Below are 23,611 nucleotides of genomic sequence, written 5' to 3' on the forward strand. Positions count from 1 at the left end.
TTCCCCGACAATCTCAATCCGTTGATAACCCAAAACTCGAGTTCCTACACGTCCCCTTCACTTCCAGGTCATCCCGGAGGCCGCCGCCGTGGCTCTAATTCTCGTGAGAACCCCATAGCCCGTTTCAGGGAAGTGTAAGGAAAACTGACTCGTTGGTGGGACGCGAGGGCGTGCGGAGCGCCAGAGGCGAGCCCGGCGGGCCAGTGCTGAGCACCCACGGTCGTTGGAACTCCTCTTCCAACACCTCTCTGGGAAATTGTTTAGGTAAGATCAGGTGGTCCATCACCTGAATGACTAAAAGTTGTTACCCTGGTAGAGAAATGGGGCAAAGGAGGGACTGGCTTTTGGAGGTGGGCTAGAAACTACAAAACCGAGCTTCTTGGGAACAGCCTTTTAGTCTAACAGGAAGTGGAGCGTCACCGAAAGGGAGGGGTGGCCACCCGGGACTGCCCTCTGCTTCAGGCTCTCTCTTTGTGGGCAGCGTTTCATCCAGGTTATCAATCCAGCGAGTAATGCCGGGTGAATGCACGCTGCTGGGTTTGGAAAAAAAATGAAAAATGAGCAAGCGAGACCCCCCTTTCGTTTCATCGTAACCAAGCTGGAAGCAAATAAATCGGCTAGGTCCCACTGCAGTCTTCTGCACTCGAGGTAAGGAAATAGGAAAATGCTCTCGTGTTAAAAATCTTTTTGCAGTGAGAATATATGTGTTTTGCACTCCTTCTTGGAACTTTGTGAGTGTGTGGGGTAGTGATTCTGTGGTTTTATTTTTGAAAATAAAATTTACTTATTCTACAATTTAAAAAAAATGTTCGTGTTAATTAAACTGCTGTGTAAAAACAGCTAGATTTCAGAAATTAAGTTCTGGAAAGAGTATTTTGTCTTTGTCTTTCTTGGCGTATATTTCATTATTTTAATTTAAACATAGAAATATTTTCAATTAGTAACATTTACTTATATTTTTAGGAAGCTTTTATATTAGCCATAGACTGAGTTTTACTGTACTGCACTGCTGGGGAAACGTTAAGTGGGTACAAACTAGGTTGAAGATAAATATTTCCACAGCGATTGAGTGTTTCTCCAAAGCTGCTTTATTTCAGTATGATGTAACTGGGGGTGGGGGTTGGGGGTGGGGTGTGCATATATGGAAATAACTAAATTTCAGCAACTGGTTTACAGCGTTCTCTTAATTCATCCAGGTCAGCTGCAATCTGAGCCTGTTTTTGTATTCTGCCTTTGAAAATAAATTCTACATTTTGCCCCATATTGCTGCAGATGAGAAATTGTTCAACTGGGTTATTCAGAAATCTGCAATACCCTTTTTCAAATAGTTTTGAAATAAGTTGGAGAAATTGAAGTTTAATTTCAGTTACAGCGGTCCTGGAACTCCTAAATTCCCCACTGCTCACTCCCCAGAATATAAGATAGCTATTCCGGTGAGGGCCTTCTTTCAAAAAGTGGCAATGCCACTTCACATCTTTCATTCTTAGACGACATAATTACCAACTTCAATACTAAATATTTTATTAGAAATATAAATTGGACACTAAATCAGGAAAAGTGCTATGAGTGGAAAATGTTTGACATCTCACTTGATTTGTCATCTTGAAATAATGTTTGTCCCATATATGTTAACCAGTATATGTTGTCATATCAAAATTAAAGTTAGTTTCATTCATTCAACAATCATTTGATGAGTGTCTACTATGTGCTAGGCTCTGTGCTGGGCACGGGGTGGGGGAAGGGAGGTAGGTTAAAAAGCCTGATAGAGTTCTTTCCCTGGAGAAATTTTATGGGAAGAAGAAGCGGGATGTGAGGAGAGGGCAAATCAGTTCAGGATTTTAGAACTAAATGATATTTAAGATGTGCACAAGAGGTGCTTTTGGTGTAGCGAGGAGGAACAACTGTCACCTGATGAGTCCATATACATGCTAAGCCATCCCTTTACCCCTTCAGTAACTTGTATCCTGAAAGAATATAAGTTGGAAAATCAAAAATGATTCTTCAGGTCTATTCAGGTGGTCATTACAGATGCAGTATCTTGCGGGTCTCCAATCAGTTATGAATTCCTTCATATGTTATGGATTTATAAGATTATAAAATAGGTAGCTATATTAATGAACATTTTAAACCAATAAATGGATTTCTACCCTGAACTTTTAAATATTTGTTTAGATCAGCTACTAATTAATTGCATTAGGTTAACTGTGCAGACTGTATGGGGGAAAAAAACCCTAACTTCTTAGACATGTGATTAAGGACTGTGAGAAATGAAAGCCGAAACAATTAAGGGGCAGAAGCTCATCTCCAGCCAAGGTTCCAGCTCCTTTTGGGCAATAGTAAGGAATAGGAGGGATACCATCTGTCATTCCTCAGTAATCAACCCTGACATTTACCTGCAACCCTATTTTAGACCCTGAGTTATTTTAAGTACTTCAAATTGAATGCCTTATGAACCTTTAGTGAAAAAAGGAGTTTTGATGGTAGATAAAACTACAGATACTTAAAAATCTAGAAATTGAATACAAGTGCAGGTTGCTAATGCATTCAGAGGTCATGCTCCATGGCCTATATGTTCTGGTTTCAAAAGTGTAAACACATTAGATCATCAGGATGATGTGAGTTTATTCTGCTTCTGGATACCTAAGAGAAAGATGAAAACAAAAGATATAGCAATGTTAGCACCAGCCTGACAGGTAGCACCTACCTAATTGCCTAAATGTAGTTTTTAGAACACAGTATAGCAAATTTTAATTTCTAAAAATAATTCAAAGCCTATGGACGATAGCATTAAAAAGCATTTTTTAAAAATTTCCTGCTGATTGACAAAAACATCACAGAAAATTCTTTGATTTCCCTTAATAGTGCCAAGAGAGCCTGTTCCTATCAATTACTGAAGCCATAAGGAAATTTTTTTTAAAAAATTAAAACTTTACCATAATGAGGTAAGTACCAGTATTTCTTTTTTTACTTTTTAAAAATTGTGGTAAAATACACATAATATTTGCCATCTTAACCATTTTTAAGTGTACAGCTCAGTAGTGTTAAGTGTATTGACATTGTTGAGCAGCCAATCTCAAGAACTTTTTCAACCTGCAAAACTGAAATTCTATAACCATTAAACAACAACTCTCGATTTCTCTGTTTCCCAGTCCCCTGGCAACCACCATTCTACTTTCTGTTTCTGTGAATTTGACTACTCTGTATTCCTCATGTAAGTGAAATCATAGAGTATTTGTCCTTTTGTGCTGGCTTATTTCACTGAGCATGATGTCCTCAAGGTTCATCCATGTTGTAGCATGTGTCAGAATTTCCTTCCTTTTAAAGCCTGAATAATATTCCATTGTATGTCTATACCACGTTTTGTTTATCCATTCATCTGTTAATGGACATTTGGGTTGCTTCCATTTTTTGACTATTGTGAATAATGCTGCTATGGACATAAGTGAAATACCAGTATTTTTATCTGAGAAAAATTGTTTCCTATAGAGGTGTTTTTCTTTCCTTGGAAATAAGAGTTTTTACTTGAGCCAGGGTCTGTTAGAAAATACTGTATTGCCTGTTTTAGATCTTATCCATTGAAATAGTATTCCAGATTATAGTATAAAGTCAATACCTACAAAGTTGAAATATTCTTGTAGACTAGAACAAAGCTGAAAACAGACTACTTGAAAGACACTGAAAATACAAAGTAGGTCAAGTGTGAGAGTCGGGAGTTTGTTTGGACCCACCACTCCTTCTGTGGCTCAGGAAACATCATTTAATATTCTCAGTCTCAGCTTGCCCATCTACAAAATGGGGTGGATATATTTTAATTCCCGTGTCTCTGAAGGTTTGAAACATTACTAATTTGAGTTGTTAGGTAATGTAAAGAGGGAAGAGGTCTGACAACTTCCATTACTATTGCTAAGCTCTGTGAGGGCAGGAATTGATGGTCTTGCTCATTACCATCCCTAGTGCCTGACAGTGCTGGGCTCGTGCATGGTAAGCACCTAGGAATGTTTATGGACGACATAACTACGATGGATATTCTGACCTTCCTCTAATAAAGTTAGGAAGCTCATATGAATTAGGATTACGTCTTTGTTAGGTTTAATATCTAAAGCTATTTACAAATCATAATTCATGTGTATGAAATCTGTTTCTCTTAGAGAAACGATTTTGCAGTGTGAGTTTATTGCTGAAAACCAGTGTTGTATAAAAGGGAGAGGGTTCCATAGAATATTCCAGGTTTCTGTTGCCCAACAATCTTGCCTCCCCTCCATCTTCCTGTGACTAAAACAGAGAGAAGTTCAAGTGAAAAGCTTCAGTATCCTGGAATGGTAAAAGTAATGTATTTGCAGATGTACTTGGCTTCTTTTTGACCCATTTCTGGAACTGATTTTGCATGGCACTGTACTGAGCTAAAAATGTTTTTCTATTTCTAGGCTTTCTTCTTAGGATGCATTGACTCCTTGGATCCTTATAAGTCGTGGATGTTCCTCTTAAGAATAAGGCCATTCCTTCTCCTGCCCTGATATATGCCCATAAGTTTGGTCATCTCCAAACACCACCATCATCATTATCATACAATTAATTGTCAATTCCTGGAGAAAGATGCAAGATGAGAAGGAACTTTCATCTAGCATAATTCAGACCTGTGCACTTTGAGGGTAGAGAAGGCCTCACTGCCTCAGTAACAAATGGCTGGATTGAAGGACACAGTGCTTTAAGAAGCCTTTATACATAATATTTATGTTATTTCCTCTTAAATCAATGATGAGAAAGCAAATCTAATTAATTGATAGTAGCTGCCTAAAGAAGTATTGAGAAGCAATTTGATGCTTTGTACAGGATGCTTAGGAGGGGAAAAAAAAACCGCCAGGACTGACAGGCAGCCTTTGCTACTGATAACAGGGTGAGATTAGGGAGGGAAGTGGAGACACAGGTACTTAGTGTCTGCTGTTTGTTTTAAATGCGGTTTTCGGTGTTTATTTGAACCTGATTTACCTGTAAGGGAATGGCTCACTCAATCTTGCTTCCAGGAGAAGAACTTGGCTCTAATTTAATGTGACCAGTGCAGAAATTCTTTCCTTAACAGCTTGCGGTGAGAAATGACCTGTTGCAGCAACTTCTGTTTTTCAAATGTGATACTGTCAGAAATTCAGCTATTTATCAATATGTTTTAGCAACTCTGTTTCAGAACTATAGATTCAAAATACGGTCTATAGTCCTAAGCTTTCTAAATGACAGGACTTAGATTGGCTATTGATGATCATGTATATGTTGTAGCCAGTTATACTGTCAATAGAAAATCACTTTAACCCTAAGAGCTGGTCCATGACATTGTGGATCCAGATTGTAGTCATCTAAATGATCTGTTCGGATCACTGTACAATTGGTTGTAAACACAGCGAGATCACAAGGTGAATCTGTGACGCTATGTGGGCCCTTTTATTATTTATTATTTTAAGTCTATTCCTATTCCTGCCTTTCTTATTCCTAAATAAATAATATTGTTAACACAGATACCTTATTTTGATGTATTTAGACTTGTGAAAAAAGTAATGGGAGTTAAGAAGAACCATAAAAACATAGATGGGCTCCTTAGAAGGAAAAGTGAGGGGAAATCATTTAGAAAGGAGAGGATAGCATTGGTTGAAAATGAGAAAAACTGTATGGCACTTCTAAAATAACAGTGAAGAGAATGAATTTCCTGAATATAGGAAAATACGAAGGCAAAAACTCTTCTTAGAATACTCTTTAGCACCTGGAAAAGACTCATAAAGAACAGTGACCTTTCATGTACTATTTCTGGCATTCTGGATTTTGCACTGAAGTAGATTCTAGTCTGTGCTGCTTAAAATTTTAATGGAAGAGGCTTACTCTAAGCAGTAGTGAACTGACTTGGGCGGTGTTCTGACTTAGTTTTCTGTTTCTGCCAACTGTCCTGAGGTTTCTGTAGGTTTTTGTCAGTTTCTGAACCCAAACTAAAATTTCATTTCTCACCTAGGCAAGACCTTATTGTCTGTCTGTGTAAATAATATATGCTGCCGGGTTAAGAATATAGGTTCTGGTTATTGTTACCACAAATCACAAGGATGGGGTTATCTAACAAGTGAAGGTTTTCTCCCAAGGCAAATCAGCTTATTCTCCAAGAGCAGACTATCTTGGAAAAAAATCAGCGTTCTAAGACATCTTTTATTAAGTAGTTTGGCCACAGAACTAAAGGTAGAAAGGTGACTCATGTGGCCTGAGCTAGAGACCATATCTCATGACTTGTTGTCCTGGTCCCCAGACGGGGGATAATGCAGGTCTTTTATAGAGGGAAAGGTTTCTTGAGTCTTATCTGGGCCTTAATTTGCATTTAATTTGAGTTTATTCTTTTAAAATTTCAGGCATTTCTTATTCCTTGCGAAGTTTAAGACCCTTTAAACATAGATTCCCTTACTCCTTTCAGCCACAGAGAGTTGCGAGCCCTTACTCAAAAAATGGCCAGGCACTGTTCTGGATTACAAAGCCTAACAGAAATGGCCCTCAAGGTACAGCCAGAGTCAAAAAGGAGCTGGAGGCACGGTCAGTAGTTGTAATACCTGGACACAAAGTCTAGTATCCCTGTGTTCCCAGTTCCCAGGAGCACTGAGGATGGAGAGTGGTGAGAGAAACATCCACAGGGGAGGGGATGTTTGAAAGAGACTTGGGGGTAGGAGGGCAAGAGTAGGGGTGTGCCAGGTGGAGAGAGGGATGGGTTTTGTAGTAGAGAAGATAGCATGTACCAACACTTGGAGTCATGGGTCAGCACGTTGGCTGTAGGTACCGTAGAGGAAAGTCCTTTTGGAATTGGGTACCACATGTGCCTTTGCCTCAGTTGGAACAGTGTTTGTCATCTACATGCCATAAACCTGGCCAGAAACGGCTCATCAGGTGTATACTGTCTCTTCTGATTCTTCTTGCACGTTCATAGAAGGGAAGCCCAGGTTCTGAATTAGCCTCTGTGTTCCACCTTGGAATGCTTTTATCTCGTGGCAGCTAAGGGCACCTTTTTGAGCATCTGTCTTCTATAATCATCAGTTTTTAGGCAAGTACACATTTTGGAGGATGAGCCAGAGAAGAATACAATATGAGGCCAATCTCATAATCAAGTGGTAGAATAGTTATTCTTCCACCTTCTGTGGCATTAAAAGGAAAATGACAGCTTCTCAATGTATGATGTGAAGCTGTTCATTGCTTTTCTACCTTATGAGTCAGAGGACATAACTAATCTTTGTTCATGCTATGCTCTGGCTATTTGTTTTCAGCTTTTGTCTGGATAATTATTGCTTTCAGTCCAAAGGAACTAGCCTGGAGAAAAGAATTCTTCATTCAATAGTGTTCCTTCTAAGGAACTTTGATAGATGTAGTAAATAACTGCAGAGCGGGTCTTTGAAAATTCAAATTGCCTCGTTCATTTAAAGACAAACATTAGAGAATTAGTAACTGTTGCTTCATTGTATTATTTACTTTCTTACTCTATCTTATGTCCACATTTAAGAAAATTTCTTAAAATTTCAAATAATGCTTTTCCAAAAGCTACCTCAATTCTCAAATATTTAAAAATTCTGATATAATGACCCAGCCATTCCACTCCCAGATATATACCCAAGAGAAATGAAAACATGTTCACATAAAAATTTGTACTTGAATGTTCATAACAGCGTTATTCATAATAGCAAACTGTGGAAGCAACCCAAGTGTCCAACAACTGATGAACAGATAAACAAAATGTGGTATATCTATACAATAGAATGTTATTTGGCAATTAAAAAAAAAGAATTAAGTACTGATATATACTATGACATGGGTGAACCTTGAAAACATTATTCTGAGTGAAAAAAGCCAGGCACAAAGGCCATATATTATATGATTCCATTTATAGGAACTGTCCAGGGTAGGCAAATCTACGGAGATAGAAAGTAGATTAGTGTTTGCCTGGTGCTGGGCTGGAGAAAGAGAGGAAATAGGAATGAGGAGTTGACTGCTAAGGAATGGGTCTGGGGTTTCTTTTTAGAGTGTTAAAAATGTTGTAAAATTAGACTTGGTTGCACAATTCTGTGAATACACTAAAAGCTACTGAACTGTATACTTTAAATAGGTGAAATCTATGGTATGTGAAATAAATCTTAATAAAGTTGTAAAAAACCCAACATACCAATATTAATATTCATATTATCTTACAGGTACCTTAGGGACAGTGTCATATACTAATTTATGACACATCCTTGCAGAATTTACCATAACACAGTAGAGAGAGTCGTGGACTGTTCCCTCAGAGATCTGGATTCTAGGCCTGGCTCTGCTGCTGGTTAACTGTGTGCAGCTGCATCAGTTCAGGCAAATTCCTTATGCCTGGACCTTGGGATCTTTATGTGTGAAACAAGGAAGCTGGCTTAGGAGGGCTCTGAGGTCTCTTTCAGTTTTCTGAGTTTATGATGTGTTTGTATCATAAGGCATATAGATATTGGGGCAGTTTTGGAGACATTGCTTTATCCTTCATTGTTTGAGCGTAATAAATAGCAGTAGGGATTTCAGGGGCCACCTGGCTAGCAGTCCCTCCCTGATGGTGTTCAAGGTAAAATATAGGTAGAGCAGGGCTTCTCCACCTTGGCGTCACTGGCATGTTAGGCTGGATAATTCCTTGCTGTGGGGCCTGTCCTGTCCATTGTAGGATGTTTAGCAGCAGCACTGCCATCTACCCACCAGAGAGCAATAGCATCTCCTAGCACCAGTCACAGCAATCAAAAATGTCTCCCGACTTTGCCCCATGTCCCCTAGAGAGCAAAATCGTCCCTGGCTGAAAAGCCCTGGTCTAGGAGATGCTATGTAACCATATCAAAATAACTAAAAGGATGTGCTCTCTACTCATGAGGAACTAAATAAGTTAACATATGTGCAAAAAATATCATCTGGGGATCTTTGATTTTGCAGATGATTAGGAGAAAAAGAAGGATTTTTTTTTTTTGCTGACATTTACTGTTTATCGAAGTCACATTTAATTTACTATAGTCATAGATGGAAGAAGGGCAGAAAGGGGATAGACTAAGAACTGTCAGATCCTTTTTGGAATGAGGCAGGGTGCCAGGAAATATATATATCAATAGATATAATTTTAAATTAAATAATTTTAATTCTTGGTTCTTTCTAAGTAAGACGTAGGTTATCCAGATGTATTCTTTTTCATATCCCCCCATTCAAAACTCAAAGCTGTGATTTAGGTGATAGATTCTTCTCTGGACAAAGAACAGAAGAAAGCTATAAACTGAAATCCAGATAGCTATGAAGTCATCATCACTCTCCAAACTGTTCGAAGGCTGTTTCCAGTGGGCCTACAATAAAGTTCCAGACTTCAGCTATTCTCAAAGTACAGAGATGCCACTTGCACTGCAGTCTATAAAGTTTTTGTTCTTCTTGCTTTTCTATGTAGACTACAAATGTAACATAATTTTATCGGGCTGTATCATTTAATAAATACTACATGAAATATTTACATTGTCTTTCCAAAGATACAAATTAGATCTCTCAAAACATGTTTGATACAAGTAAAATAGGGGATTAGAAGCTATCTGAAAGAGGAAATTTCTGTGACAGATATGGCGAGTAACTCCCACTTAAAAGTATAGATAAAAGTGAAACGGTCGTTCACGATTATCTTTGACAATGTATATTTATAGTAGGCTATAGAGATGAATCTTCATTACTTTTTCTCCACTAAAACTGCCAGGTAGCTATCAATGTCTGTTTTAGAGACTAGAGACACTGCTATGTAAGTTTTATAGTATGTTATTCCTACTCAGCTGAAGAAAATGAACATAAAGATCTTAATCAGGGTATACTTCAATGCAGTTGTCAGAGGATTCTTAACTCTGAGTGCTTATAACCAGCCATTTTTATGCAGAACTGAAAATATGTTTTATGAGACCTGCTTTTGAGTCAGTATTAGAAGGATTATCAAGGCCTTTGAACCAAGATTATTAATTCATAATGGTTTCTCTTTGGTTTACCACATTAACAGTATATGTTGTTTTAGTAAAAGGGTATATACAGTGAAAACATTTGTGCTCTCAAACCTTAAATTACCATCCTTGAAAAGTAATCACGGTAAAGCTGAAGTTACTTCAAAAATAATTCATTTTATTCGTATCTTAGAATGAGGCTATGATAAAAGGAGAAACACAAAATTTCTTTTCTTAACAGAACAGGCTGCAGAGAAAGTCCAGGAGAGAATATCCTTGAAAGCTCTCTGAAAAGATTACTGCAAGGGAACATTTCTTTTCAAATCTGGACTTTTGAAAAGTGAGAGTCACTGAATGACAATGACCATTCCCTTGTCCTTATGAATAAGTTCTTCCTTTGCTTGCACAGGCCTCAGCGCATTATCAAATCATGGGGTGTGTTCCCCTATAAGTCTTGGAATTCTCCAGTCCCCACTTCTGTGAACTTTAAAGAGAGATGTTAAAGGCATGGTCTATATGGCCTCTCTATGTCCTTGCTGAACTGTATAGAGAAAAACTGTTGCTACAGTTACAAAACACACCTCACAACATGAAACAAGATCAGGGGAATGTGACTGTCACTTTAACTCCAACACTGCCAAGTTTCCTCGATGAAAAACAGAAGACTGATCGGACATCATTTGGATAGCAAAGTGAGATTTCGTTTGGAACCTAATCTGTTAGACAGGAAGATTTAGACTAGTCTTAGGATTGTAGAATGGTGGCCTAGCTGCAGATGCCCAACTGAAACCACAAGGTGCAAAATCAAGAGCTTACATACAGACGCAGTGCACTTTTTCATGAAGGAAACCAAAATAAACTGTACAGAAGCAGTGTTATACAAGGAAGAACAGTGACAGTGGCTTGTACAGTTAGCACACCACAAGTGTGAGTTAGCCGTGAGAAGTCTTTTCCAACTTGATATTATTTATCTGTAATGAGGAATAGATAAGGGTATCTGTTTATTGTATAGCCTGAGGCGAAAAATTGTATTAAAAGTAGTAAGAGTGGATAGATCATGGGTCAATTAAAGTCATCAAGAATAATAATATTTCATTCTTTCTGGTTCTGAGAGATCTATTTTTTTTTCTTAAAGATATTTTTTATATGTCTAGAAACTCCTGGTTGATTTTTGTTTTCAGTCTTTTTATAAGTAAATTTCTTTAAGCTTTCTTTTTCCTCATTTCAGGCTTTTGTATTTGAATAGAGTAGTAGAATAGATCTAGGAAAAGTGCTGAGATGTATTTGAAGGCTCAGCTGCCAGAATAGAAAATGAGGACATTCCTCAAAAGCTTGTGGAGGCTTGTGGAGGAGTAAGTAAAGTAAGTAAATCAAAAGCAGAAATAGCAGAAGAATCAAAAAACAGCAGCAATTGAAAGCCAACAGTGCTCCAAAACGAGGCAGTAGGGGTGATAATGAAACTGTATTGGAAGCCAAGAAATCAGAGTTCTGGGTATCTGTAAAACAGTATGAGGTTTAACCTTTCCTTACATTTGTGACTGAGTTTTGATCGGACAAAAAATTTTGATCAATAAATCTCCAGGCTACATTCCTCGGTTTTTGTTCACCTATTCTTCTGTAGCCATCTCAGGCAGATCCTGTAGGTATAGTGAGGAATAGGAGAGTCCAGAGCTGATTACAATACCTGGTGATCCTCATGTTCTGTGACAGAGGGTGCTTTGGAAGCTCAAGAGCCCTACCTCAGCACAACCTGGATTTGAATCTGGCAGTACACTCCACAGCCCATGATGATGAAAAGCCTGGGCTCTGGCAGGAGTTTTTTCCTGGATAAAAATCCTAGATCCAGGTGGCGCAGTGGTTGAGAATCCTCCTGCCGATGCAGGGGACACAGGTTCGTGCCCCGGTCCGGGAAGATCCCACATGCCGCGGAGCGGCTGGGCCCGTGAGCCATGGCCATGGAGCCTGCGCATCCGGAGCCTGTGCTCTGCAACGGGAGAGGCCACAACAGTGAGAGGCCTGTGTACCACACACACCCAGAAAAAAAAACCTAGATCCATTACTTCAGTTGTTTAGTAACCTTGAGAAAGTTATTTAACCTCTGTAAGCATCCAAATACTATTAAATTGGAATAATAATAATAGTAAAATATAAACAAGATTCTGTTACTCCCCTGATCAAAACCCTCCAGTGGCTTCCCATCTCACTTAGCATAAAATCCATACTCCTTACTCAGGCCAACAAGATCCCCCGTAATCTGGCCCTTGCTTTTCATGTCATTCTGATTTATTCTCTTCGTTACCATCATGCTGAATTAGCTTTGAGTTTATTTACTTTGTTATCTGTTTGGCCCTACTATTTCCTGTGCTACTAATAGCAGAGACTTTGTCTATCTTATTCATTGCTATATTCACAGAATCTAAAACAGTGCATGGTACAGTAAGTGCTCAGTGATTATTTGTTTAATTTACTGAGTAAATAAGCATGTACTATGACATGCAAAGCACATAGTACAGGGCTTGGAATGTAATAAACCCACTATAATTGTTTGCTGCTGCTGCTATTACTATTATTTCATATATTAGGGTTCTGCATATTATTTCACTTGGAAAAAAGTTTGCTACCAAAATGTAAGTTTAAAGTTAGTGTACTGAAATATACATATATCAGAACATCAAGTTGTACACCTTACATATATACAACTTTTATGTGTCAACGATATCTCAATAAAGCTGCTTAAAGAATTAGTATACTACCAAGAGAAATATAATCCTATCTGAAAAAAATAATCTCAGTTCCAAATGTTTAGTAGTGAAATGAGGGCAAATTTTAAAATGCACTGCTTAACTCTTCCTGTTTGGTGTGTAGATGACCCTTTGTCTGCAGCTGCAAAACGAGCAGGCCCAGAAGGAAAGGTTTATTCACTGTACTTTTTATCTAAGGCCAAATCACCTTATCAAAGAGGCAGGGTGAACTGAACTTGAATCAGCTAAAAGATGATTAACCTCTCTCCTCAAAAAAGCAAAAACAAAAACATGGTAACTAGTAAGAATGCTAAGATTCTGCATTTTATTTCCATTTCTACTCCAGGTGTTGCCACATCTGCAAACTCCCTGGAAGAGTGATGGGGATTCGAGTACTTCGTTTCTCTTTGGTGGTAATCCTTGTGTTACTGCTGGTAGCTGGGGCTTTGACCACTTTACTTCCTAATATCAAAGAAGACAAGATGCTCACTTTGCGTAGGGAAATAAAATCCCAGGGCAAGTCCACCCGGGATTCCTTTACTCTCATAATGCAGACGTACAACAGAACAGATCTCTTATTGAGACTTTTAAATCATTATCAGGCAGTACCATATCTGCACAAAGTGATTGTGGTGTGGAACAATGTTGGGGAGAAGGGACCAGATGAGTTATGGAACTCTCTAGGGCCTCACCCTGTCCCTGTGATCTTCAAAGTACAGGCAACAAACAGGATGAGAAATCGACTCCAGGTCTTTCCTGAACTGGAAACCAATGGTGAGTTGCAGCTGGGTTCTTAGTCTGGCAGGGCTGCAGCTAACCAGAGCTGGGGGTGGGTGTGTGGCTTTCGGGCCTTCTATTTGTCTTAATTGTCAGGAGAAAATAGGGAAATTTAATCATAAGAAAGCATTTTGAAAAACTTAAGGGGCAGTTTCCAAGATCTCAAGAAGCAGTCTCCTGGGGAAGAAATCGCATATATCTTGCAACAATGACAAAGAGGTTAATATTGTGAAAGAAGATATGCTATGATTACATATTACTGCATCACAGAAGTTAGTAAAATGCCATTTAACTTATGCTTAATGTATTTTTTGCCGCCTCCTTTTCCTCCCACTCACAGCAGTTACATGAGATTGTAATTTGCTTAAAAGAACCTTGGTTTTATTTTTTTATAGGTTCATTAGTTTCTAGGATAATGGATGATAAATACATGATAATTTCCCCCTCAGGAAATTATAAAAATCAATTACATTTCAAGTAAAAACTTTTTCTTCTAGACAGATCTCTCCAAGAATACATTTTTTATTTACTGAATTTCATTCAGAACATACTTCATTTGAATGACTTATAAAAACACCACTGTTTCTTATAACTTCTGTCTTCATTTCCAAACTGTTTGATTTAAATTTTTTTCCTTTCATTTCAGCGGTGTTAATGGTAGATGATGACATGCTAATTAGCACCCAAGACCTTGTTTTTGCTTTCTCCGTGTGGCAGGTAATGTTGCTACATCCTTTATGAAATCATCAATATAAAGTCTGATCTAGTGTTTAACCAGAGCAGCATGGTTTAATGTGAGAGTCACCCAAACCAGCATAGACAGTATTTATCTAAAAGGTAGATGAATTTGTCATAATCAGATTTCCTGAGCTCAGGTAAGCTAATCTGAAAGTTACAGTATCTTTTATCTATATTTGATTTATATTTGGTATATTGGAAAGAAGAGCTTGAACTGACTTCCAAAGAACAATGAGGAAATGATCTGGTATATGATAGAGCAAAGACTAAAATCCAGAGGCACTTTCGCCTGTATCTCAAATGAGAAGTGTATTTCTGTATTAATATTGCACAGAACTTCCTTTGAAAGAAACAATTTATTACATCCATAAAATTTAATTCTGATTCTGAGACCGTTGTTTAAAAATTAATAATACTACTAATAATTCTGCATGCACCATTGTGGTGGCAGTTTCCCCCACCACCCCCTTAAATCCCAAGCTGGGATAAACAGGCATAAATTGCCTGGTATCTATAAAAACTCCTTTTTCCTACTGAATATGTGGTAATAGTAGAAGGCTTTTACAAGTTGCACTACAAGTACCTGAAACCAGAACTGCATACAAATACTTTGAAGCCCTGTCCAGTAATTAAACACTGTGCTACCCAATAAATGGTCTAATTTGCACTATAGTAACTCTCCTTAATTAGCGACTTGGGATGTAACAACATTAGGTATTGATGGTAAGTGGTCACAGTACTCTGCAGATACCATCATTCTCAAAACTTCAGTTTTCAGCTTCATGCCTAGTGTACTGATCAACAGATTTTTTCCGTATCAGCAGTTTTTCCAGCCCTGTAAATAAAAGCTTCCTAGGCGAAAAGTTCTAATGTAATACTCCAGCTGTGAGATTTCTATTTCAGGTAAAAAATCAATTTACTGAAAATATCAGGGTGGGGGGAAATATGAGAACTGCGGTTAATTAGAACAATCCAAGTAAACCATAATTAAAGATGGATAAATATGACTTTAGGTTTTATTCATAAAACCATCAAGAACAGTTTCAATCCATTGAGCAAGATAATCTGACTCCTAAAGTTCTGTCCCATCAGTGCCCTGCGTAGTGTAGTGATTTGGGGCCTAGAGAGAAGCAAGATTAGAGCAGACAGGTATCTGTGCCTTTGCACTCACCCATCACCTCCACTTGCAGTGCTTTTCCTTTTCCACCTCCATTCATCCATGAAATCTCTTTCATCGCGTAGATTGTGTAAGTGGCACATCTTCTCTGAAGCCTCCCAGCCTTTGCCCCCAACCCTTGACATTCCCCTTTACTTCCCAGCAGCACAGTTGTCATCCTGTCCTCGGTGCCCCCCTGAGAATTGCGCAGCTGCATTTACAGCTTTCTCACAGTGTGGTAATTCCTGGTTCACCTATCTGTATCATACCCTCTCTAGACTATGCGTTCTTTGAAACGGGTTTTAACCCAGCCTGACTTGTGTGCGTGTGTCCCTAGTTTAGTGTCTGTTCCGTAAATGAATGAAACTCAAGTTATTTGTGAGATTGAACTAAACCTTTTAATTCTATAAGTTCATGCTTCTTTTCCATGATTCACTGCTTTTCTTTACTGATTTTTATTTTTAGTCACTCTCATCCTACTATTATTGTTTTAATATTATCCTTCAAAGATCCTGACACATCTCATCATATATCTATATATATGTCTATATCTATCTATCTATCCATCTATCTATCTATCTGTATATCTTTGAGCAACATGGATTTGAACTGTACAGGTCCATTTATACTCGGATTTTTTCAATAAATACAAACCACAGTACTACATGATCAGTGGTTGGCTGAATCTGGAGATGCAGATCCGTGGATACGGAGGGCTGACTGTAAAGTTATAGACGAGTTTTCTACTACGCTCGGGGGGTCAGTGCCCCTAACCCCGGCATTGTTTAAGGCTCAACTGTATATGTGTGTGTTGTGTATATATGTGTGTATATATATATATATATTTTTTCTTATGTTTTTAAAAAAGAGACACCCAAGCTGAAAAGGGATAAAAATATAACATCGTTTAAAATCAATGGTGACTTTCAAAATCATTGAAATCAACATGGAAAAACAGTAAAATGATACATGTAAATCCATAATTTTATATACTCCTAAGAGATTAAAACAATTTTTCAAAATAATCACATTATGTCTTCTTATCTCCTATAATAAATATCATTCATACAGTCAACTTCTCTTATAGCAAACTCTGAAAAACCAGACTCTTTGGAAACTGGAATTTATTAATATTGGATAATATGTAATTTAGGAGAATATTTGTGAGGTTAGAAATTTTGTTAGAGATTTGGGTTATGATGAATTGACCTTTAAACTTATCAGTACATAGATTTATGAATTTGTCTGGAGTTAAAGGAAATTGAGATGTAGAAGCCAGGAATAAAATAACATTGACAAATCAGTTTAATTCTTTCTGTAGTAAATCATTGCCTTTTCACCATGTCAGCTTTAAAGAAATGCCACACTTAATTGTTATTTTTCCATCTTTTCAGCAATTTCCTGATCAAATTGTAGGATTTGTTCCAAGAAAGCATGTGTCTACTTCCTCTGGTGTCTACAGTTATGGAGGTTTTGAACTGCAAACACCAGGGTTTGGAAATGGTGACCATTACTCTCTGGTGCTGATTGGAGCCTCGTTCTTCCATAGCAAATACCTTGAACTCTTTCAGAGGCAACCTGCAGCTGTCCATGCTTTGTTAGATGAAACGCAAAACTGTGATGATATTGCCATGAATTTTATCATTGCCAAGCACATTGGGAAGACTTCGGGGGTATTTGTGAAACCTGTAAACATCGACAATTTAGAAAAAGAAACCAATGGTGGCTATTCTGGAATGTGGCATCGAGCTGAGCACTTTCTGCAGAGGTCTTATTGTATAAATAAGCTTGTTAACATCTATGACAGCATGCCCTTAAAATACTCCAACATTATGATTTCTCAGTTTGGTTTTCCATATGCCAACCACAAAAGTAAAATGTGAAAGTAAAACAAACAAAAACAAACCTCAAAACTGCTTGGTATTTGAGTAGCTTCTTCATGCTATGGTTGGTTTATTTATTTATTTATTTTTAAGCACATCATGAACTTTTTTCTACTCCAGAAGTCTCTACAAGGGGGAAAAAGTGCTTAGGGCTTCTAGCATATGAAATTTACAGGCACTTCAAAACCCAAGAAGCTGGTATTACCCAGATAGGTCTTCCTGTGAGAAGTTTTCATCCACAGATATAATTCCTTGGTCAACAATTTTATTGTTTACATTCTGAGACCATTCTACAATTTTTAAAAATTTTTTAAAATTGAAGTATAGTTGATTTACAGTGTTGTGATAATGTTCTACAATTTTTTTGACTCCTGGCACTTGCCTTAAGGACCTTTAGCAAGCTGTTTCCAGGATCAGAAACTCAGGACAAGTATTTATCAGCTTTTTCATTAAAGGATGATTATTTTCATTTGAAGCCTGAAATGCCTCTTCAACAAAAGCCTGTGGTATAGGGAAAAGCCATGTGAGGAGAGAATAGTCTCAATCCCATATAAAAATGAGTGGAAAATTTGTGACTATCAGTACTTCCCTTGTGGTCCTTCCAGCCAGCCCTTGCCAGGACTAACTTATCCCAGCATGATTTCGGTGCAACCATCAGTGCTTTTATTTCTGTGGATATCTGTTGTGACTGGGAGGGTTAATTTTAGTAGCTAAAAGATGTCTAGTTGTTCACTTGATTTTTGTGAACGTTTACTGCATGGATCACAAAAAAGTGCAGCCTCTGTTTCCTACATGCAACTTATATGCAGTGAGGAGTAAATGTGTTACTAGATTCAGGTCGTGCATTTTGTCACTGAATCTGACTTTGAGATTGCACATTAATTCTTAGATTTTACATAAAGTATGTATTGTTTAAGAAACATGTATAAAATAACTCTTTTGAAAGAGTGATTAAGTAGGAACTGGCAGAAATTACAACCCTTACTATCAAATGATCTTTATTGTTATAAAAGCATAGGTTATCTCCTGGATACTAAAACGTGTGTATTACGCACTAAGTCAATCTCTTGCATTCAGAACTTCTTCCCTCCACCCCGCTAAAGATCCAGAGATCATTTCAATTATATAGATACAGGAAAAAATAAGAGACCTGAGTCATAGTAGAGGAATTCCACAGGGAGTCTGCATCAGTTGACTGTTAAGTTGCCCACTTTCTGTTATGTGAATTAGTATCTGTTCCACACGGTGTCTGTGTTTGGTCCTCGTTCACGATTGGTGGAAAGGAATACTCAGGCCTCTTTCTGCCACCTTCTATTCCTATGCCCCCTCCTGCTCCCATTATGCCGTTATAGTCTCAAAATTGCAAAGCTATGAAAATAATCTTGGTTAATGTTCCAACAATGAGGTCTCTGTGCAATTAGCTCAGTGTATATTGTTTCTTTACATGGGCACGTGTATGTATCTTAATGCCATCAGAGAAAACCAATAGAACTCGCAGCCTCACTAAAAATTTATAGTGTTAATTATCTGCTTTGTCCAACCTTGGTAGTGACTCTTTGCCTCTTGAGATTGGCAGATAAATAAAATAAACTTTTACCATCCAGATGTTCTCTGTTAATTAAGCAGACTCATGCTTTCGTGGTCGGTATTTACACAGATTTTCAAATATTCTCATATTTTGTTCAGAGTAAGATTAGAGGTATTAGCTACATTGCCCATGGGAAAATTTTCCAGTGGGAAAATATTCTCAGGTTTTATTTCTCATCTTATATTCTTAAACTTATCTTCAGCATCACTTAAGTTGCTCATATCATATTTTTCAGACCTTGTAGAGCAAATATGAAAGCAAAGTGAAGTTCAGTCTGTGTTACAAAAACTCTTGCATTGATTGAGGCTGGACGTACACTAAAACTCCTTGTCCCTGCACCCTCTTATTCTTGCTCCAAATGATCTGGAGAAGAGAGGATGCTCAGGCTTAAAGCTACATCAGAAAAGCAATATAGCTTAGGGGTTAAATGTGCCAGTGGAGTCCTTGGGCTCAAATCCTTCCTGCATCTCATATTTACTTCACCTCTTGGAGCTTCAACTCCCTCGTCTGCAAAAATGAGAATAATATCTACGTAGGGGTTTGTTTTAAGGAATAAAGGAGATAGCTTGTGTAAGTATGAACACAGTGCCTTGCCCATTTTAAATGGTCAATAAAGGAAAGATGTTGGGGTGTGTCATTGACAGTAAAGGCACTTAATTCTACTCAACTCACCTCTCAAGCATCAGAAAGGCCCCCGGACCCACCAGGTACGATATTTGGGAAATTGTTTCTATGTAACAAATGTTTCTACATAACAGTGTTTCTGCATAATCATGGCAATTTTCATCTCCTTTTCTTTATTTCAAATGCCCTTTTTCTTGTTAAAACAGTACATATTCATTCTAGCAATTTTGGCATATTCAGACCAGTATAAAGAAGAAATGAAAAGCCCCAACCACATTAACAATGGCTAAATATTTTTGTGTCTATTCCTCCTGACTTTTCTAGGCATATATTTTAAAAGCATGATTTGTTTGGTATTACACTGGATGGGTAAACCATAGTTTATATAATCAATTATATTGCTATTCTGTTTGATAATTTCCTATTATTGTAACAACATTTGGGTAAGTGTCCTTGCCTTGAACAGATCTCTTTGAGCCTACCTATAATGATTTCTTTAAAATCAAGTCCAGGAAGTCCAATGCCTGGATCTATCTAGTCTTCGTATTTTTAGGGTTTTTAATACATATTGCTATATATCCCCAAGAAGCATTGCCATAGCTATAGTATTACCACATCTGAGAGCACCTGTTTCTCATCAGACTTCCCAACATTGCGTATTATTTTAAATTTTCTTAATTTCTTTTTCCATGCACAAAATACTCAAACGCTGCAGAATTTGGAAGGACTCTGGCTGTGTTAAGAACTCCATGTTGAGAAGGCTGAAAAAGCAGGCAATCAACTGTCAAATGAAAGATTCCAGGACAGTGTAAGCTTCAGGAATCTTTTGAAGTGCTTCCAGAAATTCTTTGCTCCCAGGCTTGAGTATAGGCAATGAATTTTTGGCTCTTTGCTGGTCCCAGGAAAAAAAACACTTGGAAGCAACAAAAAATGCTCACAATGGTTCCTCTGAAAAAGACCTAGGGCTTTGACCACAAAGTCAGGAGTGGATTAGTGAATGTGTGTGTGTATATGTGTGTGTGTGTGTGTGTGTGTGTGTGTGCCTATGTGCACACCTACGTGCACGTGTGGTGGCAGTGGGGAGCGTAGGAGGTAGAGGGAGTGGGAAGGAAGGGGATGGAGTGGAGGACAATGCTGTGATGGAAGAGGAAGACAGAGGTTCTAAATCTCATTGGTAGCTACGAGGACATAAACGGTGAGATCTGATCATCCCCTACCCCATGATATTTCATAAGCCCGTTTTTATTTTCCTGCTAGGTTCCTCCAACTTTCTCTCTCTCTCCCCTTCCACCTCCTCTCCATTCATGAAGGCTCTCTCAATATAAAACCCAAATATTTTCAAAAATATACTTATTGTGGATGAAACGCAAAGAGCATTTGATTCATTGGAAACATGCACTGAGTCCTGGCTCCACTAAATTTCCTCATCTGCTGAGTGGGGTTGAAAATACCTGCCTTAATATTTCACCGGTTGTTTTTGGTTTCAAAGGGCACAACTTGTAGGAAGAACTTTACAGTATCAGGAAAATGAAAGAATTTTTTTTAAAGCCATTACAAATAAAGAGCAGTTCAGCTGAGAGTGAAAAAAACTTGGTTGTGAATTAGTAGCTGTGTCAAAATGAAACCTTAGCGCATAAAAAGAAGTGAGAATAAATATGCAAGTACTGAAAACAATTTAAGGAACCCACTTTATTAGCTCTGGCTCAGAATGAAATATTTAAATGAAGTATTTAAACTAGAGATGACTCGAGGCTCTTTCTCTTTTCATATGTCAATATTTCTTTTATTTAAAAAGAAAAAGGTCAAAATTTTTGGTCAGAATACTTAAGTAGATTTAAAAAAATAAATCTGAAGGAAGCAGCTTTAATTTACAGCAGTGGTTCTTCACTTGGGATGATTTTCCTCCCAGGGGTCATTAGCAATGTCTGAAGACACATTTGGTTGTTACAAATGGGAGCAGTCTACTGGCATACAGGGAGGATGCTACAGCACTGCCGCCCCCAAAATGTCAATAGTGCTGAAGCTGAGAAAAAACGTGCATGACATATTATAGAATATTTGATTGGTAATTTATCTATATAACTAACACTTTATGACACTGCCAGTTGCATTCCTTAAGTTTTATCTTATATAACAGTGCCTATTGGAACAAAATTAAGGGGGGGAACATGTTTATATTACTATTAAGACATCTGGTGCATAATTCTGTGACCCAAAATCTGATCAAGGAGCCAGAAATTTCCCTGGTTAAGGTTTATTTCTGACTTTTTTTTTTTTTTCTGATCCCCTTGCTTTTTTCTATTTTCACATCTGAAGAAATAGACAATGGAACTTCAGTTTCTGGGAAGGACCTATGAATAAACATATATTTCTGAAGAACCACAGAGCAATATTACATAATATAGTGTGTATTTTCATAACACATCTCTAGTTAGAGAAAGTCAGGATGGTTAAGTTAAAGTAAACTAAGTACAAATTTTCAAATAATCATATTTATGTATGGTCAAGTATTTCTGGTTTAAACAATAAACTTAATAAACAGCTAGTGAAGACAATTTATATAGGAAAGAATCCTGGAATGAGAGAATTAAGAGACATTTTTCTTGTATCAGCTAGGTAATGAGTTATGTAAGTTTATCTAGGTCTCAGTTTCCACATCTACAAAGGAGAGGGGTAAACTAAATGATTAGTAACTTTCTTTCCACTTGTAAAGTTCTGTGACCCTAAATCAGTGTTGAATTGGTAGGTTTTAAAGGAGCCATGTTATCCTTCCTGACAAGAAGAAAATATCCCCTAGAGTTTAGCTCTGGTGGAGCTTACAACCTTTCCTACACCCTAAGCCTATCTTTCCAGGAATCCTTTCTCAAAGTGAAAACTAACTTAATAAGCATCACTACTGTTGTACTGCTTTAGGACCAAAATACATAATCATGATGATGGGATAAAAAAGAAGTTGATGATGTCATCGTTCAGTGGTAAACACTGACTAGAAGAGGTTATGATTTAAAAGATGTTTTACAGAAACGGACTCACAGACTTAGAGAATGAACTTATGGTTACCAGGGAGGGAAGGGTGAAAGAAAGGGATAGTTAGGGAGTTTGGGATTGACATGTACACATTGCTAAATTTAAAAAGGATAACCAACAAGGACCTACTGTATAGCACAGGGAACTCTGCTCAGTGTTATGTGGCAGCCTGGATGGGAGGGGAGTCTGGGGGAGAACGGATACATGTATATGTATGGCTGAGTCACTTTGCTGTGCACCTGAAACTATCACAACATTGTTAATAGGCTATTCTCCAACATAAAAAAATTTTTTTAATAAAAAAATAAAAGATGTTTTACTTCTTAACCAAGCGTCTGTTGCCACTGGCCTTTAGGAATATCCCCAAAAAAGTTGCAACAGGCTAACAAACCACTTGAATCAAATTGAACTATGAATCAGAAATCATTCGGTAAAGCTGCTAATTTGTTAAACCCAGGATGCAAATACAAGTTTTAAAGACTGAATTAAACTATTTGATTCTATTGAAATTTATAAAACACAACTTTAATGGAATTTTCTATCTTACCAGCAGATGTCAGTGCAACCTAATTAACTGAGTAACACTTTTTTTTTTTTTTTTTAGCAGATTGAATACCTGCCAGTAAACTGAGTGAAAACAGTCTTAAAATAGCAGTTAAAAAATCTACTGTCAATGTGTTTGATTAAGAATATCTTCTTAAGTGGAGCTATAGAAAAAAATCAATCCTTCAGAAGTTATTAAGTTAAAATGGGCCCTTGCCTAGGTAAATCATATTACATAAGTTATAACACATTGTTATTATCGTCATAATTTATGTGACAATAGCATTTCTCAGTGACATGTAAAAGACATGACCTTAATTAAGTACAAAATGCTACTCTGGGGTAAAGTGTAAGAATAACAGTATTTTAAAAACACACATCATAGACACTAGAGCCAAAGGAAACTCATTTGTCTCTGGGTGACATATTTACAGCCCCTGAAGAAACACATTAATTCCTAATGAATCCCTAACATATCTAGAATGTGATACCATCTGTCTTCTAGAATGTAGCCTTTGCTTGTAGCAAAAGTTGTTAATCTAATGGCAGTAACAGCAACGTCTATGATG

The 23,611-nt window shown here is 37.5% G+C and overlaps 1 protein-coding gene across 4 annotated transcripts; it reads left to right on the plus strand.

Moving 5' to 3' along the window:
• Positions 1-115: 115 nt before the first annotated feature.
• On the plus strand, positions 116-18,863 carry EXTL2 (exostosin like glycosyltransferase 2). Of its 4 annotated transcripts, XM_007115157.4 has the most exons (6): positions 116-264; positions 482-648; positions 2,863-2,942; positions 13,053-13,480; positions 14,130-14,200; positions 16,772-18,863. In XM_007115157.4, the coding sequence occupies exons 3-6, from the start codon at positions 2,938-2,940 to the stop codon at positions 17,258-17,260; spliced, it is 993 nt and encodes a 330-aa protein (XP_007115219.2). In that variant the 5' UTR covers positions 116-264; positions 482-648; positions 2,863-2,937; the 3' UTR covers positions 17,261-18,863. The 4 variants fall into 4 exon arrangements, with proteins under 4 accessions (XP_007115219.2, XP_028344871.1, XP_007115220.2 ...); XM_007115158.3 differs by lacking the exon at positions 116-264 and having other exon boundaries at positions 390-648; XM_028489070.2 differs by lacking the exons at positions 14,130-14,200; positions 16,772-18,863 and having other exon boundaries at positions 390-648; positions 13,053-13,612.
• The last annotated feature ends 4,748 nt before the right edge of the window (positions 18,864-23,611 follow it).

Source organism: Physeter macrocephalus, chromosome 4 (assembly GCF_002837175.3).
Source record: "Physeter macrocephalus isolate SW-GA chromosome 4, ASM283717v5, whole genome shotgun sequence".
Classification (NCBI taxonomy): domain Eukaryota; kingdom Metazoa; phylum Chordata; class Mammalia; order Artiodactyla; family Physeteridae; genus Physeter; species Physeter macrocephalus.

Excerpts from the sequence above, each read along its gene's own strand:
- EXTL2 (XM_028489071.1), top strand. The coding sequence starts at position 524 with ATGCACGCTGCTGGGTTTGGAAAAAAAATGAAAAATGAGCAAGCGAGA. Across the intron at positions 649-13,052 it reads TGCAGTCTTCTGCACTCGAG|GTGTTGCCACATCTGCAAAC; the intron begins GTAAGGAAATAG and ends TTTCTACTCCAG. Across the intron at positions 14,201-16,771 it reads TTGCTTTCTCCGTGTGGCAG|CAATTTCCTGATCAAATTGT; the intron begins GTAATGTTGCTA and ends CCATCTTTTCAG.